This window comes from Thyridium curvatum (assembly GCF_004353045.1).
Source record: "Thyridium curvatum strain D216 chromosome Unknown NODE_92_length_156191_cov_86.571182, whole genome shotgun sequence".
Lineage (NCBI taxonomy): Eukaryota > Fungi > Ascomycota > Sordariomycetes > Thyridiales > Thyridiaceae > Thyridium > Thyridium curvatum.
This window is the reverse complement of record NW_022156847.1, coordinates 56,172-73,766: the sequence shown is the minus strand read 5'-3', so window position 1 is coordinate 73,766 and position 17,595 is coordinate 56,172. Positions and strand designations below refer to the sequence as shown.

At 59.1% G+C, this 17,595-nt stretch overlaps 7 protein-coding genes across 7 annotated transcripts; 2 read left to right on the top strand and 5 right to left on the bottom strand.

The window, feature by feature from the left end:
* Positions 1-398: 398 nt before the first annotated feature.
* On the bottom strand, positions 399-3,152 carry E0L32_010835 (uncharacterized protein; the record flags this gene model as incomplete). Its single annotated transcript, XM_031133497.1, has 1 exon — positions 399-3,152. The coding sequence occupies one exon, from the start codon at positions 3,150-3,152 to the stop codon at positions 399-401; it is 2,754 nt and encodes a 917-aa protein (XP_030988952.1).
* Positions 3,153-3,260: 108 nt separating this feature from the next.
* E0L32_010834 (uncharacterized protein) lies at positions 3,261-4,812 on the bottom strand (the record flags this gene model as incomplete). The annotated part of the gene is made up of 2 exons (XM_031133496.1): positions 3,261-3,828; positions 4,487-4,812. 2 exons carry the CDS (start codon positions 4,810-4,812, stop codon positions 3,261-3,263), a joined length of 894 nt encoding a protein of 297 aa, XP_030988951.1.
* A 1,432-nt stretch (positions 4,813-6,244) lies between these two features.
* E0L32_010833 (uncharacterized protein) lies at positions 6,245-7,907 on the bottom strand (the record flags this gene model as incomplete). The annotated part of the gene is made up of 2 exons (XM_031133494.1): positions 6,245-7,412; positions 7,489-7,907. The coding sequence occupies 2 exons, from the start codon at positions 7,905-7,907 to the stop codon at positions 6,245-6,247; spliced, it is 1,587 nt and encodes a 528-aa protein (XP_030988950.1).
* Positions 7,908-10,300: 2,393 nt separating this feature from the next.
* E0L32_010832 (uncharacterized protein) lies at positions 10,301-12,256 on the bottom strand (the record flags this gene model as incomplete). Its single annotated transcript, XM_031133493.1, has 1 exon — positions 10,301-12,256. One exon carries the CDS (start codon positions 12,254-12,256, stop codon positions 10,301-10,303), a length of 1,956 nt encoding a protein of 651 aa, XP_030988949.1.
* Positions 12,257-13,421: 1,165 nt separating this feature from the next.
* Positions 13,422-14,268, top strand: E0L32_010831 (uncharacterized protein; the record flags this gene model as incomplete). The annotated part of the gene is made up of 3 exons (XM_031133492.1): positions 13,422-13,476; positions 13,552-13,908; positions 13,985-14,268. The coding sequence occupies 3 exons, from the start codon at positions 13,422-13,424 to the stop codon at positions 14,266-14,268; spliced, it is 696 nt and encodes a 231-aa protein (XP_030988948.1).
* A 186-nt stretch (positions 14,269-14,454) lies between these two features.
* Positions 14,455-15,669, bottom strand: E0L32_010830 (uncharacterized protein; the record flags this gene model as incomplete). Its single annotated transcript, XM_031133491.1, has 1 exon — positions 14,455-15,669. The coding sequence occupies one exon, from the start codon at positions 15,667-15,669 to the stop codon at positions 14,455-14,457; it is 1,215 nt and encodes a 404-aa protein (XP_030988947.1).
* Positions 15,670-16,277: 608 nt separating this feature from the next.
* E0L32_010829 (uncharacterized protein) lies at positions 16,278-17,511 on the top strand (the record flags this gene model as incomplete). Its single annotated transcript, XM_031133490.1, has 4 exons — positions 16,278-16,310; positions 16,370-16,477; positions 16,536-17,228; positions 17,290-17,511. 4 exons carry the CDS (start codon positions 16,278-16,280, stop codon positions 17,509-17,511), a joined length of 1,056 nt encoding a protein of 351 aa, XP_030988946.1.
* Positions 17,512-17,595: the final 84 nt, after the last annotated feature.

The window sequence follows — 17,595 nt, the reverse complement described above, 5'->3', positions numbered from 1 at the left end:
GCCGAGAAAAAGGAAGAAACTGTGTCTCGCTGGAGCTGACACCCCGCGCACATTCGGCAATTCAACTCTTTGCCAATATTGACTTTGTTCCGGCACTAATACGGGAAAAGATGCGCCTGCCAAGTAATTCCGAGTCCGCAGTGTGATGCTAGTTCTGCGATTTGAATGCGTTCCTTGCATTGTTGTGTTGCAAGTCTGAAGAGTCAATATCGCTTCTCAACTTGCACGATGATGAGATACCCCCAAGTAGATTCTTGTAAAGCCAGAGACTGCTCTTCCTCTTGCTGTCTCTCGATGCTGGTGGGGGGTGTTCACCAGCTTCAAACATGTCTCTCAAAACTCCCCGCCACTCTGATGTTGGACTCGCATGGGAGTCCTACATGATCCGCCTTCCGAGTCTATTTCTTGGTAAGAGGATCAGGATAGGATGCAGTCGCCAAAGAGCTGCCGTGATGTTCCATCTGCGCCGAGCCGGAAGGAGGAGCCGACGAAACAGGAGACGAAAGCGCTGCTCCCAACTCGTTCTGGCCAGGCGTGCGCGCCTCAGCAGCGACAGCACCAACTACAGAAGAAGAAGAAGAAGAAGACGAAGCAGCATTGGCCTCGGCTTCCTTCTGCAGGGCCGCCTCCCGCGCCGCCGCAGCTCGAGCGGCCACAACTTCCTTAGTAGGACGTCCGCGCTTCTTCGTGCCCGCGGCGGCGGCGGCGGCGCCGTCGCTCTGGGCGCCGCTCACGGGCTTCTTGCGGACAATGCTCTTTGCGGCCGCCGGCTTCCGCGGCTGCTGGGGCGACGCCTTGGGCGCCAGGGCCTTCGCTGCCGACTTGCCAGGGTTGTTCTGCTTCACCGCCGCGGGAGGCTGCGCAGTGCCGGCCGCGGCGCTTGATGACGGCTCGTTTCCGGGGGCGATAGCCGGGAAACCTGCACCTGCACCTGCATAGGCCTGCTGTCCCACGTTCGGGATGATCTTGTCCATGTCGAGATCCATGGGCATTCCTGCCGGCTGCTGAGCAGGCGCGGACTGCGGCAGCTGCTGTATGCTCTGATTCGGCCCCATCGGCTGCGGCGTGAAGCGGGCCTCGGTATGTCTCATGGCGGCTTCGTTCATGCTACCTTTGGCAGTCTGCGGGTTGACGTAGGCCTGGTTCCTGCCCTCCGCCGTCGAGATAGCCGAGCCCGGCGGGCCCATGGGCGATGATGTTCTGGCCTCGGGCGGTGCCACTCCAGATGCCTGGATAGCGCCATGGATCGTCGGCTGCTGCGCCAGGATGTTCTGCGCGATGCCTGCCGACAGTGCTTGCTGGTGAGGCTTCGCAACGCTCTTCTTGATTGCGGCAGGAGCAGGCTTCGCAGAAGGGCCTTGAGAGCTGTCACTGTCGGTAACAACGATCGTGCTGGCCTGCTTACCGGCCTGTTGGGATGCTTGAGGCTGCGTGCGCTGGTTCTGCGTCGCCGGGCCAGGCACAGTCGTGCTTGGAACGGTCTGATTTGGCGGTGCGGCATGGCCCTGCGCAGGCGCCTTCATCCGCAACTCTGGCGGCGCAATGGCGGGCTCCCGCGGGTGTTCTTTCGCCCTCCTAGCAGACGCAACATAGCTCTGGATCCAGGAATCGATGTTGGCGGCGATGACGTCGCTGTTGGTCTCGAGGAAGCACAGGTGGCCGTTGCCGCGGATTCCGTACTTGGCCAGCTCCATCCAGGAGACGTCGACGCCGGCCTGCTCGAGGAACAAGACGGTCACCCAGTCGTACACCGAGTGGGGGCTCGCCTCCGCGGTGACGACCAGGTGCGGCATCTTGCGCAGGTGTATGAGCTGGCGGAAGCCGAGCTTTCGCGGCTCGCCTTCGTCGTCCACCCCCTCCGCCAGGGCGTTCGGGTTCTGCAGGTAGCACTTGCCGTAGTCTTTCAAGGGGGCGGCGCAGGCGACGTCGAGCGCCGGGCGTCGCAGCATGGTGTCGGTCGTCGTCTCCCGCAGCAGGCGGACGTCCAAATGCTCGTCTTTGAACGCGAACTCGTTGTAGCAGGGGGGATCGTATGTCAACTGGACATCGGAGAGGCCGTATCGCCGCAGGTCACGGCGGAACTGGAAAGGGTACTTGTACTTGCGGGTGAATAGGCCAGGATGTTCTGGGTCGGGCTCTTCGGTGTAGGCGTGGGCGAACGGCGGGCCGATGGGCTCGATGGCGATGATGCCGCAGACCTTGTCGGGAGCCATGTCGGCCGCCAGATAGGCGACGGTGCCTCTAGCACCTTCTCCTAGCAGGATGCAAGGCCGGTCGATCGTGTCCAGAAGTGCCACCACGGCCCTCTGCGCTCTGGCCTGGCGCTCTTCGCGGTTCAGAAAGAGGGGCACGAGCTGGCTGTAGTACTGTTCAAAGATGGGGTCGCATTTCTCGCCATCCCACTGAAGGCCGGTTCCGGGCCACTTGTCGTGGAGCTTCGCAGTCTGCCAGCCGTCCGCGTTGACCTTCGCGCAGGCCGTGAACTCCCGCTCGACCATCGAGCGCGACATGCGGGAAAAGTGACGCTCCAAGTCGGTCTCGTTGAGGTCGTTGGAGCGGCCGTTGGGCGGGAGGTCGACGACAAAGACCGAGTAACCCTTGCCGAGGAAATAGGTAAGCCAGCCGGGCTTCCCGTCCGGCTTGGTGGACCAGACGATGCCTGTGTGGAACTCGCCGTGGATCAAGATGATCGGAGTCCTACTCGTACAGACGTTCGGGCGGAAGACCTCGACGACCATGCCGTCGACCTGGAGTGACACACGCTGGCAAGATGTGTCTTTTGGGGGCAGATTATTGCCCTGTCGGCGCTTAGGGTCCTGGGAGGCATTCTCTGGACCTTTGTTTGCAATCGTAATGCGGGGAGTCTGGTGAGGTAGTGTACGGGATTGTTGGGAGTTGGGCAAAGCCTGAACGGGCTCTTGAGAAACATTGGGGTGAAAAGACAAGGGAGGCTGCATTTGAGACGCCTCATGGGCGCGCATGGTTTGGGGTGCTTGCTGACCTGCTGTGGCAGGTGTGTTTTCGACTTGGTGGAAAGACTGCTGCTGAATGGGTTGATTTGCATGAGGAGGCACAGGCGGATAGTCGTCTTTCATGACAACGTCTCTTTGACTGTCGCCAGTGGGATAAGGATTTGCTGGTAAAGGAGGCATGATGATATAGTTGCTAGTAGTTTCGGTTCTTGATGGTCCTGCGACTGCTCTCTGCACAGCCTGTTGCGCTCGCTTCAGGTCGCGAGCGTTGATGGCGGCACTCACCGACTAATAGTGGTACCAGCGGCGACGATGGAGGTTGTGCTCCTCCCGAACGGCATCCAAGATGGTGCCGGTAAGGGTACTCGCCCGAGTCGAAGTGCGACGACCGCCGCGATTGCTCGAGCTTCCCTGGGCACGCCGGTCGCGCGAGCCGTACCGGTGACGGTCCTGGTCTCGCAGATTGCCTGGGGCTCGACGGCGACCAGTTCGACGCTCCGAGACAGAGTCGTCGATGTGCTCGATGAAGCGGGACGAACGGGGACGCGATCGACGGGATGCGAAGTCCTCGTGAGGGAACAGCTGAGGGAGGTGGTGAGGGTTGCTGGTGGCGGTCGAGGGTAGGTACTCGATGATCGGCTCTGGCTGCAGCAGGAATGCGCCCGGGTGTCGGACACGGATAGCGCCCGTTACAGGGCCTGGAGTCCAGTTGTCGAGGTCAAACCTTGGGATCACAATCCGATGCACAGGAGGGTGCGTCGGATGTCGGCGGCCGAAGAGGGCAAAGCTCGAAGCTCCAAAGGGGCGGTGCGGTGTGAGAGGGTTGACGGGGGGTGAACTTCTCTGGTTGGAGGTGCTGAGGCCAGGAGTGTTTTGAAAAAGCCGAGAAACGCCCTACGATCCCCGGTGATTTGTGCTTTGGCTAGCCACGCCTGAAGAAAAAAGTTGAATGTCAGTGGAGTGAATCTGATAAACTTTTGAGGACAATGTGGCTTGTGGTCGGGAGAGGCCTCGGTGTGGGTAGGCGAGGATAAGCACGCAAGAAAAGCTTACGCTGGCGGTCCTGGTGGATGTGGAGGCTCGAGATATGCCTCAGTCTGGAGAAAGGGCCTTGGTTCTGACTAGTGCCCGCGGGAACAGAGTTGCCCTGGAACAGGCGGGAAACACGGGCACGTGCCGTCTGGGCTCGTGTTGCGTGTCTGTCCGAAGCAAGTCAGATGAGGCTCAGATTGGGAGTCGCGAAAGAAATCAAAAAATTTCAAACATAAGCAAAAGGCAACAAAATATGCCCGGCTCAAGCGCGACTACGTTGTGACTTGCCGAAATGCGGACTCTGGGGCTTGTCGAGCAGTGCTGTCGTGTCCTGGAGAGTAAGTTAGCTAAATGTGAATAGTTATATATATTGTTTCAAGTGTTGGCAAAGAGACAAACAGTTGTTGCAGTGAGCAAATGACACTCTATGAGCAACACTGATTGCAACCTGTTTGAATGTAGGAGACAACATCTCGACTCACCCGAAGATGCTAAGCCCGAGTTGCGGCTGTTTTGTGGGCCCTCCCGAGACGACAACATGGCAGCTCCCAAGTTGATAGTTGAGAGATCTTGCGTAGCGGTCAAGACGAGGACGGAAGGTTTGTTGTGTTGCAACTTGCAAGCGGTTTCGAGGAGATAAAGGGCTCAAGGCGAATCGTGGAGAAAGAAGGAGAGGGATGGTGGTGAGAGAGGAAAAGAAAGAGAAAGAGAAGAGGGGTTGAAATCTTGACCACCACTCGAGGTCTTTGTTTTGGATTGCCTTGTTAGGCTTTGGTGTGGACGCGGCTGCAGCCGCGTGGGGCAACATCGTCAGCCCTAACCCTGGTGTTGTGATGCGGCTGGGGTGCGGCTGGTGCTTCCTAAAGCTGCTAGCACGCTGCGGAATGCACTAAGAGCATTCCGGAAGTGTCTCTGATAAATGGTCAGACTTCCCTTCAGAAAGATGGTCCCAATGATCCTCATTCACACTCGGCCCTTGTCTGTACACTCTGTCAACCGCTTTGACCGGCCTCGTCTTTGACCAGCCTCATTGGGGCCAGCCCAAAGCCCCTTCGATTGGCTTTGTCAACGGGCTCTTTCGTAGTGCCGAGACTCTCGCGGGACTGCAAGGACTAGGGCATAGCACGTCTAGGTCGGTCAGGACGAGAATGAATCGCCGTTCAATGCCCTACATGGCACTTGTTGAAAGCGCGACTACTGCTGGATCCTCGAACTCCTCTCGCAAAGCGTCATTTGGCCTCGAACAAGTATTGCAGGTGGTGATGAGACCTTTTGAAGCGGCCGGGGACGAGGCTCACAAATCTCGGGGCAGCGGCATGTCCGCCTCGTCCATGCCGGTCGTGGGAATATTCAATGCCATGTGTGAAAGCAGAACACCGACGACTTCAATGCTCGGTTATGGAACTGAGGGCAGCCACACACACAGCATTGGGAGTGACGGCACTCGGTTTGCAGCCTTGTTCTTTCCGTCTTTTCCATGGCGCCGCCCGTTCTCCGGAAGGGGTTATCAATGTTAGAACCAAGTCCTCTAGCCAAAATGATTTTTGAATCGACTTGTTCCAGTGCTCATAAGGAGAATTTCGAATCGATTGCACATAGAGGTCGTGGGCTAATCGACACGCAGAATCCAGTCGAGGGAGAACAATGATGGGAAGTACTCGTCACGAAAATCCATTCCGCAGTATACCACAACGCTTCCATGAATACGAGAACTGGTTTCAACCTTCCCATAATTTCTTCAAACGGAACAAGATCTCCAACTCGAACAGGTGCACACCATTCACGAGCGCACGGTTGCGCTGCCCGATATCCCCATATGTTTGTTCAACAGCGGCCGCGGACTCCTCCCGTGTCCTACATGACAGTGTCTTGCTAGTTGACGGCCAAACCTGAGCCACAGCCATTCCAGGTTGCCAGAGACAATGAGCACCCCTTGCAGACAAACTCAGAAGATCCCCTCGATTGATTGTCACCGCAACTCATGTAGATCACGCAACTCGGGCACCTAGTCCAGAACGTGTCGTCATCAGTTGTATTTGTATTTGGATCAGCCAAACCGAACTGGCTGTCATGATATCATAAAAAACGAGCTCGACAATCGGAAAGTCAAACACACAAGTCAAAAACCCCAGTCTATCCCTTTGATGCTGTGCCAAATATTGTCTTCTCGTTTCCCAACCACATTAAGAAAAGGCCCTTCTCCCATAACCCGCACGCCCACCATTTTCTTTTTACTCCGCTCAGGGCTTGCCGATGCCGAGGTCGTTCTTGTTGGCCTTGACGATGCGCATGGTGTTGGTGTTGCCCATGCCGCCCTTCCAGCCCTGGACGACGACGACGGTCTCGCCCTCGTTGAGGACATTGAGTTCCATGGCGTTGCTGATGCCCCACTTGATGCGGCGGTCGACATCCTCCTGCCAGTTGACCTCGGAGAAGTCGGGCTTGCCCTCGGGGAACAGGAAGGGGTAGACGCCGCGGTACAAGTGAGCATACCTCGAGGCGGAGGCGTTGCGGGTGACCATGAAGATGGGGCAGACGGGGCGGTACTTGGAGATGAGGCGGGCCGAGTCGCCAGAAGTGGACAGGACGCAGATGCCGCCCGCGTTCAGGTCGAGGGAGGCGCGCACGGCGGCCATGGCGCACGACTCGACAATGCTGACGGGGCGCTCGACGAGGCTGCACAGCTCCTCAAAGTGCGAGACGTAGGGGATGACGTTCTCGGCCTTGAGGCAGGCCTCGCTCATCTCGCTCACGGCCTCACAGGGGTAGTTGCCCTTGGCGGTCTCGCCGGACAGCATCACGCAGTCGGCACCGTCGGTAACGGCGTTGCCGACGTCGCTGATCTCGGCGCGGGTGGGGCGGGGGTTCTTGATCATGGACTCGAGCATCTGGGTGGCGCAGATGACGGGCTTGCCGGCCACGTTGCACATGGCGATGAGCTTCTTCTGGGCGGCAAACACCTCGGCAGCGGGAATCTCGATGCCGAGATCGCCACGGGCAACCATGACACCGTCAGTCTCCTTGAGGATCTCGGCGAAGTTGTTGAGACCCTGACGGTTCTCGATCTTGGCGATGATCTGGATGTGGGCGCCGTCCTTGCCCAGGACCTCGCGGATATCCTTGATGTCCTGACCGCGACGGATGAAGGAGGCAAAGACCATGTCGACGTTGTTCTTGACACCGAACCGCAGATCGTTCTTGTCCTTCTCAGACAGGGCGGGCAGGTCGACGTCGGTGTTGGGCAGATTGACGCCCTTCTTGGAGGAGATGAAGCCGTTGTTGCGGGCACGGACCTTGATGGTCTTCGCGTCGACAATCTCGAGGACCTCGAAGGCGAGGACACCGTCGTCGACGTAGATGACGCGGCCCTTCTCGATGACCTTGGTGATGTTCTTGTAGTCGACGTACCTAGGGGGAAGGGGGGCTTTGTGTTAGCAAACAAGACCCTTCATCAAGTTCTGCAAAGAGCGTGGTATCTACTTACATGTTCTCAGTGTCGCAGGCGGTAGCGTACTTGTCGTCAGTGGTGATGTTCAGGACAGTGCCGGCCTTCAGGGGCAGGTCCTCGTCGTTCTTGGTGTTGCCAGTGCGGATCTCGGGGCCCTTGGTGTCGAGGGCAATGGCGATGGGGCGGCCCTCCTGGGACTTCTCGGCGGCACGGGCATTGTCAATGACGGACTGGTGGTACTCGTAGCTTCCGTGAGAAAAGTTCATGCGGACAACGTTGAGACCCGACTTGCGGAGCTCGTTGATGGAGTCGACCGAGTTGGTCTTGGGGCCGATGGTGCAGATGATGGAGGTGCGGCGGTAGTTGCGCTCGGGGTGGAAGGCGGTGTCGAGGCTGGCCAGCCAGTCAATGCGGCCGCCGAGAGAGAGGTGGTCCAGGGCCGAGAAGGGAGCCATGGCGAATTACTCTTTTGTGAGGAGGATTGAACAACGAGACCGGACGTCCGTGAATTTGGTGATGTTCTGGTCGACAAGCTGGGAAGAGCTTGAGTGATCCAGAAACAGACGGGTTGGCCTTGAGGGAAAGAAAAGACGTGTGAATGAGGGATAATCAGAATCCCAGCACAAAAGTCTTGGTTTTTTGTGTTTCTCTCAGGTTGCAATATGAGTGCTGTTGGAGAGAATGTGGTGTCCGTCCCTGCGAAAAAAATAAAAAGTGCCTCAACAGTCGGAGCTGTTTCTTTGGTGTCTCAACATCAAGTCAGGTTCTGTCCCACCATCCCCCGCCGCTGTCCGTCCCTGCCACCACTGCAGTGCAGGTGCATTTTGCCTGGGAAACCCTCCAAAAGTCCAAGGTCGTGGCCCAATGGGGAAAGGTTCGTTGCCACGGGGGACTTAGTGGCGTGATTGACCAATGGCAGGGGTGGGATAGCCACGAGTTTAGGGGTCTTTATCAGCGTGCTTAGCAGTGAGAAAAGCTCCCAAAGCTGATAGCCACTGGGAATAAACCCCCACTGTGGCCGTTAATGCACGAGTTAATCGCCGACGGGAATGTTGGTGCTTGGCAGTCCACCCCCTTCACCAAAAGGCCCAAGCCAAGTGGTCGTTGTCGAGGTTCGGTCCGACCGACCGAATGCGCGGCGCTTCAGATGGACCGACTGATCCATAAGGAGGCTCAATCGATCCCTTCTGGGCCCCTCGTACGCGCAGCAAACACAACAGCTGTAGGTACAGGCTGTGCGAGTGTCTGTGGTGAGATGCATGCGTGACACCTGCAGCGCGTCACGTGACGGGAGGGAGAGTGGTGGTGTTTTGTAGCTTCGTAGCTTTTGGAGGTGTCGGGTGCCAGCTGGTCCGTGCTCCGCCAACTGGGTGTGGTCTGGCCTTGGTGGTGTGCCCTGATGGTGGCCTGTGACCCCAGAAACGCTTGGTCTCCAGCAGCCTGAACCTTAGATCTCGTGTGCCGCCCGCCTATCAGGCAGTAGATTGAACTCTCGGAGCTTCGTCATCTTTTCCTCCCCAATAAACATACCAAACCCCCCAGAACTTGTTCAACAGGAAAGGCGATTTTTCAGCTCTTTCCCATTATTTCGGAGATTGTCGTATTTCAGATTTCTCCCCCGGTGATCTGGAAGTTTGCAGGTGGTCCAAGATGGTGGTGAGTCGCCCGTCCCTTTCGCTTTCACCGCACCCCGACGCCGCTCTCGGTTCCTCTTTCGTTCAGAAAGCAGAGTCTAAAACCAAAATGCGATGGCCTCTTTAGTTTCTCAACTTGCTGACATTCGGTCTGTGGTCGAAGCTCGGAAGGTTAACACACTATGCTGTCGATGCCGTGCTGGGTATGTCGTCTCGACTCTCTCGGGTATACCGCTTTTCGTCGCCCGTTTCCGCTGACCTTCTCGTCTTAGTTTCGGCGCTCCTTGCCGGCATGAAGCGCTCGACTGGTCTGACGTGAGTTCTATTCGAAACTTCTTTTCTCTTCTTCGCGATACTTCGAACGGCCGGGCCAGAACAGGCGACTAACTCGCGCCCCATCCTCGGGGATCCGTCAGGCCCAGTTTCAAGACGGAGAAGGTCTCTGGCGAGAACAAGGAGATGCAGAAGTGGATCGACAAGTATCTCGGCGTCGGCGAGTGGGTGATGGATCAGTCGGTCGCCATCGCCGGGTCCAGCGGCTGGTTCGAGAGGACTCGGTGATGGTAGGGAGTCATCGTCATCGTCGTGGTTGTTGTGTATTTGGCTAGCCGAGTTGTCGTGCGGAGCAAGGGGTCTGCACAAAGAAACCGTCTCCAGGAGTTGTTGGCGTTTCCGCCCTGCTTTGTATTAAGGCCTCATACTTGGTTTTGGAAGGGAATTTTCGTCACTCCTCTCCATTTAACTCGAAAATGTGATTTTGGGGGGGAGATCGTCAAGAGGCACATGGGCAAGCGGGCACCGCACCGAGGCGGGCTGCCTGTCTGGACCCTTTCCGTCTTCGGGTGTATGGAAACCGAGGTATTACCGACTTTTTCCGGCACATGTGTTCGGGCTGTCCCCGCGCAGCACTTGGTACATCCCAACTCACACCCTTTTTGGAACCGACTAAATATGACAATTCAACTACTATACTACTTGTATGATTTGTGCATGCCTACGTGATCTAAGAGTCCACTCTTTGCAGCGTCTGTTGATTCTCACTCTCTGTACACAGGATCAGGTAGACAGACAGCGGATGACTTTCCCCAAGGACTAGCACCGATGTAGACAGACACCAAACATACCACCGGGAGCCTTCCCCGAAGAATTGAACATTATTCGAGCCTTTTCATTTGACAAATGCTTGCTAGCCTTATTACCGAAACAGCTCGTTTCTAATCATCATGATGGTGCTCCGCCAAGAACTCCGGCGGCACCTCGTTCTCGCTGTGCTCTCCCCTATCGTGTGCATCCGTGTCCGTGGCCGCCGCGTCGCTGCTCATACTGTCGTGCCGCGCCCCCCCTCCGCGCGGGTCGTGGTGCGAAACGAGCAGGTCGGCGGGGACTTCGTTGTCGCTGCTCTCGGCGCCCGGGTCGTCATCATCACCATCATCCCGCGTGTCTACTAGGTGTTGGCTCCCCATCGCGTCGCGGTCTGCTTTGATCTCGCTCGCGGACCGGCCCAGGCGAGGCGTCCGGTCTTCCTCGTCCGGGCCGCCCGAGTATCCCGCCTCCCTGAGCGCTTCCCGAAACATGCCCTCCGCCTCCTTAAAGGCCTCGAGCTCGGCGCCGATGGCGCAAATCAGCAGGTTCCACCCCTTGTTCTCCGCGGCCACCAGGTGCAGGTCCAGACTCTTGATGACGGCGCCCATGTCGCTGAGCTGGCCCCGCATCCGCTGCTCGGGGGAGTCTGCAGCCTCGTCAGAGTCTTCGGAACTCGTGCTCTGCTGCTTCATCTGCCGCCGTAGACTGGACTCAAAGTCCGTGACGAGCTTGACGCAGTCTCTCCAGACCCCCGCCCCGTCTTCCAGCGCAGCCCGTTCCTGGTCCACGGCGGCCTTGCGTTGCTCGAGGATCCTGACCTCACCCTCCCACCATTCCCGAGCCATGGCTATAGTTCTTCGCGTGGGACGAAGGCGCATGAACTCGGCTCCGCTCAAGGCAGCGTCGTCGGCCCCATTGATCTCGGCGCCGTCGGCTCCGCGACCAAAGACTTCGAGGTCCAGAGGCCGCACCGGCGGGCGGGTCAGCGTTGCTGCGACATGCTCCTCGGCCTCTTTCAGGGCCCCTCGGTAGCCGCTCAGACCCGACTCTCGCTGGTTGCTGAGGTCCTCGATCTGCTCTTCCAGCACTCTCTTTCTATTGTGTAGCCCCGCCAGCTTGGCCTCTAGTTCAGAAATCTCCGTAGAAACTGACCGGTGCTCGTCATTGAGAAGGGCCAGATCTCTTGTGAGCGGGTCGTCGTCTGCGTTCTCCAGCGCCCGCAACTTGTCGGCGATGCCATCCCGGCGCACCGACATCTTTCGCAGCTGGGCCAGCGCCCGTTTGCGCGTGCTGAGGGCGTCGGCCAGGTTTGCATCCTCTTCCACCTTCAGGTCAGCCAGCAACGCCATGTTGCGGGCCAGGGCAGCCCGGGCTGAGCGCAGGCCCATGGGCTTGGACCGCGGCTGGCGGACGGGGATGACGTCGCCCTGGCGCGACATGCGCATGGACGACTCTGTAGAGTGAAATTGAGACCGAGGAGTGTGGTACGTGCTGGTCGGCGTGCTCCGCCCTGCGTCACTTGCAGACGACGGCGTCAGGCTCGGGCTCTTGTCCAGGGACCGGCCCAGCCCCGCCGAGAGCCCTGCCGCCTGGACGTCGAGCAGCCGTTGGAGATCCTTCTGAATGGCCCTCTCGCGTCTCTGTATGTTTCTCCAGACCGAGTCGGCATCGAAGCCCGAGGACACCTCGCGAGGTGGTTCGGGCGGCGGCCGGTCGAGGAATACGCTGCGCAGGGTGTCCCCGAGGGAGGCGGTATGGTTAGGAGGGCCGCCGTATCGCGGCAAAGCCTCCACGCGCGTCTCTTCGTCCCTGTATAGAAGCGTCGACGTGGCTATGGGAGGCGGCGGGCCCGCGAAGAGAACCTGCCGTTTCATTTTGGCAGCGGGCGAGGGTGTGCGGTCGGCCCTCCGGTCCTGGGCGGGTTCCGGCCAGAGTAGGGATTGCTCTGGTCGCGGCGAGAGCTCGGCTAGGTCGTACTCGCTAGGCTTGCTGCGCAGCGAGCGTCTCGAATTGAAAAGTGGGAGCGACGGTCCGTCGCCACGGGAAAGTGAGAGTCGAGGGAGGAAAGATGCTGCTGATTGAGGCATGCTACAACTGCGTGTCGGGACACAACCAAGTGGTCATCTTCCGCGATGCTGCAATGTCAGTAGAAATTCATAGGAGTTCTGTCTTGTTTCACACATACTCCAAGGGCGCATTCCACAAGGATGGGCTGAGTGTCCGAGTTGTAGCTGTCTCGGTTCGAAGAGTTCTACACTGGCTGAAGGATGGACGAGTTGTCTATGCCCTTTGCGACTGTGATAGTTGTTCGAAATTGAGCAGCATCCTCTCCCTTCGTTCTGAAAGCTGTAGCGTCGCCTAACTGTCTATTGGTGAGTTGGAGGGTTGAATTGGTGCCTGCAGGTCTCAAAGCTCACGCTCACGACCTCGTGAGCTTATGGCATGTGGTCATTTGGCGGCAGCCGCTAACCAACAGCAGTGACGCCATTGGCCCAGGCGGTGGGCAGGTGCTAAGAGTGCTACCCACGGAGCACTGTGGGGGGTGTCGCCAGTGCGTTATCAAAGACCAAATTCAAGATATTTCCAGGCTGCATTCATGGAGCTTCTTATCATTTGGCAAGGCCATATTGATGTACTTGTATTTGAAAGCCTCGCATTATGTACCCAAGTAGATGCCCGGGCACCTTGTACCCGCATCGGACCAAGACTCTCGCGGGCGGTGGGATAGCTTCTTCCTCTTGCCACACATGATGCACTGTCGCCGAACCCCCAGACCAGACCAACCCCAGGTCAACACAACCCGGGTTTTGTTGTCGCTCGCAATGCCGTGCCTACCCCGGATCATGTTGCGCACTGTAATTCATATGCGACGTCAATATCTCGGAGCGTCCCAAGTGGTCAACGGTGCCCAACTCCCAATTTAACCGCCACGGGGGAGGGAGCAGTCGTGGGCCAAGCCGTCTTTTATCCGCGACTTCGGCATCTGGTACCTCGCTCACCAGCATCACCATCTGGAAGAGCATGGCCAACGACGGGATAGGCCACTCAATCTATCTCGAGAAGAGAACGCGTACCAGTAGTGCCCCTGTTCTATTGCCGGGTGTGCCCACCGGCGACGAGTATAAGATGGCGCGCGGCTACACTTTTGACAGGCCTCTAGTTATGCGTTGAAGGCGTTTGAACATCGTGTACTCTGACAAGACAGCGCTCAACTACCCAGACAAGGTCCCACAGAAGCCAACAACCGCAGAAATGAAAGCCGTCGCAGCCGTCCTCCTCCTCGCCTCGGGCGTCGCCCAGGCCCACTGTATGATCTCTCTCTCTCTCTCTCTGACTGCTGGGAATGCCGCCTAGTCTGTGTGTTGACGTATGACCTCTCAAGACATCCTGCAGAGCCTCGTCGTCGGCGGGAGGCCGACCGCGGACTGGCAGTACGTGCGCAAGACGGCCAACTTCCAGTCCAACGGCCCCGTCACCGACGTCGGCTCCCGGGCCATGACCTGCTACCAGCTGAGCCCGGGCAGCGAGGGCGCCCAGACCATCAACGTGACCGCCGGCGAGACCGTCGGCTACACGGCCAAGTCGTCCATCACCCACCCGGGCCCCATGTCCTTCTGGATGGCCAAGGCGCCCGCGGGCCAGAGGGCGGCCGACATGACGGGCGAGGGCGCCGTCTGGTTCAAGATCTACCAGGACAAGCCCACCGTCGCCGGCAACGGGCTGGTCTGGCCCGCGCAAGGTTCGCAGTTTCCCATCACACACTCGAAACCGAACCCGGACCCGGTTCCACTGACTTTTTTGATCGAATCTCCTAGGCAAATCCGTCATCAACGTCCAGATCCCCAAGTGCATCCCCAGCGGCGACTACCTGCTGCGCGCCGAGCACATCGGGCTGCACAGCGCCAGCAGCGTCGGCGGCGCTCAGCTGTACATCTCGTGCGCGCAGCTCTCCGTGTCCGGCGGGTCCGGCTCCGTCCCGAGCCAGCTCTACTCCATCCCCGGCGCGTACAAGGCCACCGACCCCGGCCTCGTGGTCAATATCTACTACCCCGTGCCCACCAACTACCGCGCCCCCGGGCCCGCGCCGCTCACCTGTTAAAAGAAGAAGGACCACGGTATCGGATGTTTTTTTTTTTTTTTTTTTTTTTCGAGTTGTGCGATTTAGATGGAAGAACTAGGCACGAGAGGGCTCATCGACGACGGGCATCTTGGAGAAGGCTCTGTGTAAGGCCTCTTTGGGGAAATTTTTCATATTCGCGTAGCTCTAGCATGTAGACACCAACATTCAAGATCGATGCTGCGCTTTAAGCTGCCGTATCGCCGTGCTACTGATCTTGGAAGCGAAGTTCTCCGTCTGCGTCGGCCCTTCCGCAACCTCCTCGGCGTCCAGCACATCGACCTCGAAGACGTCCAGCAGGTGCCAACCCTGCTCGGCCCTCTTGTCGTTGACGGCGGCGCCGCCCGACCTCGTCTCGCCAGAGACGACGAGCGCCGTGATGTCTTCGTCCGTGATCGTAGGCCCGTAGACGTCGTGGATCACCACGCACTGGACGGCGATGAGGCCGCCCCGGAACGAGGCCCGGAAGTCGCCCGGCCGCTCCTCGACCTGGGGCCTGCCGCCGTCGTCGGGCGACGGGCGCGGCAGGGAGAGCACGGTGCCGAGGAAGTCGAGGATGTTGCGCGCGCGCTCGGCCCAGGGCTGGACGTACTCGGCGTACTTCTTGTTCCGGAGCAGCTCGTCGCCCGTGACGCCGATCGTGTACCGGCAGGGCGTCGACGACCCGGGCTCCGGCACGTCGAGGAGCAGCGCCCCCGCGGCCAGCAGCAGCTTGTGGCCCGGGTGGAGGTGGTCGAACGTGCCGCCCAGGATGACGCTGCGGTGCAGCGGGGTCTGCACCGAGAGGACCCCCGACGCCGGCTCCGTGGTCATCTTAAGGCCCATGTCGACCGGCACGAGCTGCTCCTCGAGCACGGTCTGCGCGCCACCCGCGGTGGTGAGCTCGAGGTACCTCCTCTCGAGCTCGAGGCCGCCCTCGCTCTCGACGTGGAAGATGTAGTTCCACGCCTGGCTGGCGGACGCAAAGGTCGGCAGGTCCACGATGACGGTGTTGTTGGGCTCGATCAAGGGCGGCGGCTGGGAGCCCACTGCGCTGGCGGCCGGGTCGTCGTGCACCAGCACGACTCGTGCGTCCACGACCCCAGGCCCGCCATTGACGTCGGTGTCGATGGCGAGCTTGGCGCACACGACCGAGATGATCGTGTAGAGGCCGGCCAGCAGCGACTGGGTGTCGGCCCAGGAAAGCGTCCTTGATCTGGGCGTCGAACCCCCCAGGACCGGAAGAGCGACGACGACGATCAGCGTCGTGGCGCGGGTCGGGTTCTTGAGCTTGCCGAGGGCAGCCTCGAGGGGTCGCCGGTAGGCGGCATTGAGGGAGGCGCGGGTTGCCGGCTCTGGTGGGGAGGGCAGAAGGAGGAGCGATGGCAGGTGAGCTCGGCTCATGATAGCTGGCGATGATGTGTTTATCAAGGGCTTGTATAGATGTTAGACTGTAATGTGTACTTTTCAGTAAATTAATTTTTAAGGTCTGGGCATTGAAGCGTGTGTCTGCCGTCCAATGCGGTACGAGGTTTCTTAGGGAACACTGTAATCAAGACGCGAGAGCCGATCATGACGATGTTCCGCCACCAGAACAGATGAGAAGCTGCAGCGCACGTGATAGTTAATGACGCAACGGCAACCACAACACCTCGATCTCTTGAGAGACAAAATCAGTGTAAAGAGGAATCTTACTTTTCTTTTCTTTTTTGTGCTCCTGCAACATTTCGTCTCGCTTTCCATCGCCGTGTTGTCTCCTCCAGTTGGTGAAATATGGGAACGAGCCGGTTGATGCTAGTGGGCCAGGCGTGGAGCGATGGACCTCGGTGAATTTGGTGTATTGTACTTACACTACACTCCTTGGTCCTCCTCCGCATTGTTAGCCGCGGGCGGAAACTACCCCAGATCTTAGCGACGCCTATGACCACGCCTCATAGAGTCGGTGATGATGTAGTCTCAATGAGATATTGATGTTCCATTGCTACTGATCACACATCACGCAGCAAGCCGCCATGAGAGGAGTCGTTGTGAGCAAGTTTGTAGATGTAAGTCAGCTCCCGTATCGCAGTCCACTTCCACCGCCCACTAACACATCCCCGTCCAGAACTACACCGAGCTGCAGGTGGAGGACATCCCGCCCCCGAAGGCCAAGAAGGATGAAGTCATCGTGCAAGTCAAAGCCGCAGGCGTCAACTTCGTCGACACCCTCTACGTAAGTCTTTTCTCTTTCCCCCAACAGATCACGCACAACTGAACCCAAACCCCGCCAGGCCCGCGGCAAGCACCAAAACAACCGCTCCCTGGTCAAACCGCCCTTCACCCTAGGTCTCGAGTTCGCAGGCGTCGTCCTCTCCGCACCGCCTTCCAGCCCCTCCTCCGGCTCCGGCTCCCACCGCTCTTTCAAGCCCGGCGACCGCGTCTTCGGCGGCACCCTCGGCTCCTACGCCGAGCAGGTCGCGGCCCCGACCTCCGGCCTCCGCCCCGTCCCGGACGGCTGGTCCTTCGCCGACGCCGCGGGCCTCGCCGCCACCCTGCCCGTAAGCTACGGCGCGCTGGTCACCCGCGGGCGCCTGGCGCCCGGCGAGACGGTGCTCGTGCTCGGCGCCGCGGGCGGGCTCGGCTGCACGGCCGTGCAGGTCGCCGCGGCGCGGGGCTGCCGCGTCATCGCCCTGGCCTCGGGCGCCGCCAAGTGCGCCGTCGCGCGGCGGTGCGGCGCGCACGACTGCGTCGACGCGACGACGGCCGCCGCCGGGCCGCGGTGGTGGGAGCGGGTGCTCGAGCTGACCGGGGGTAAGGGCGTGGACGTGGTCTACGACTCCGTGGGCCGGGTGGACGAGAGCCTCAAGTGCGTCGCGCACAGGGGGCGGGTGCTGGTCGTCGGGTTCGCGGCGCGGGACGAGAGCAGCATCGAGAAGATTGCCATGAATCGGGTGTTGCTGAAGCAGGTTTCGTTGATCGGTTATGTGAGTAGAGTACCACCCCGTCACTCATGTCTTGGACCCAGAGGTTGACCATTTCTTCTAGAGATACGGCGAGTCGCTCAGGAGGGATCCAGAGGAGAACGCGAGGATATGGGAGGAGCTTGCGCCGCTGATAGACAGCGGTAAGATCAAACCAATGGTGTTTGACAAGGCATACAACGGGCTCGAGTCGGTGCCCGAGGCCCTGAATGACATTTCATCGAGGAAGATCTGGGGCAAAGCCGTCGTCAACATCAGTGAAGGCAGCTCCAAGGCGCATCTGTAATCGAGGAGTTAAACCACGGCATTGGGAGGGCCAAAGAAGTGAACCGCTAGAAACCTTCTTGTAGTGATGTGATCTACCATACAG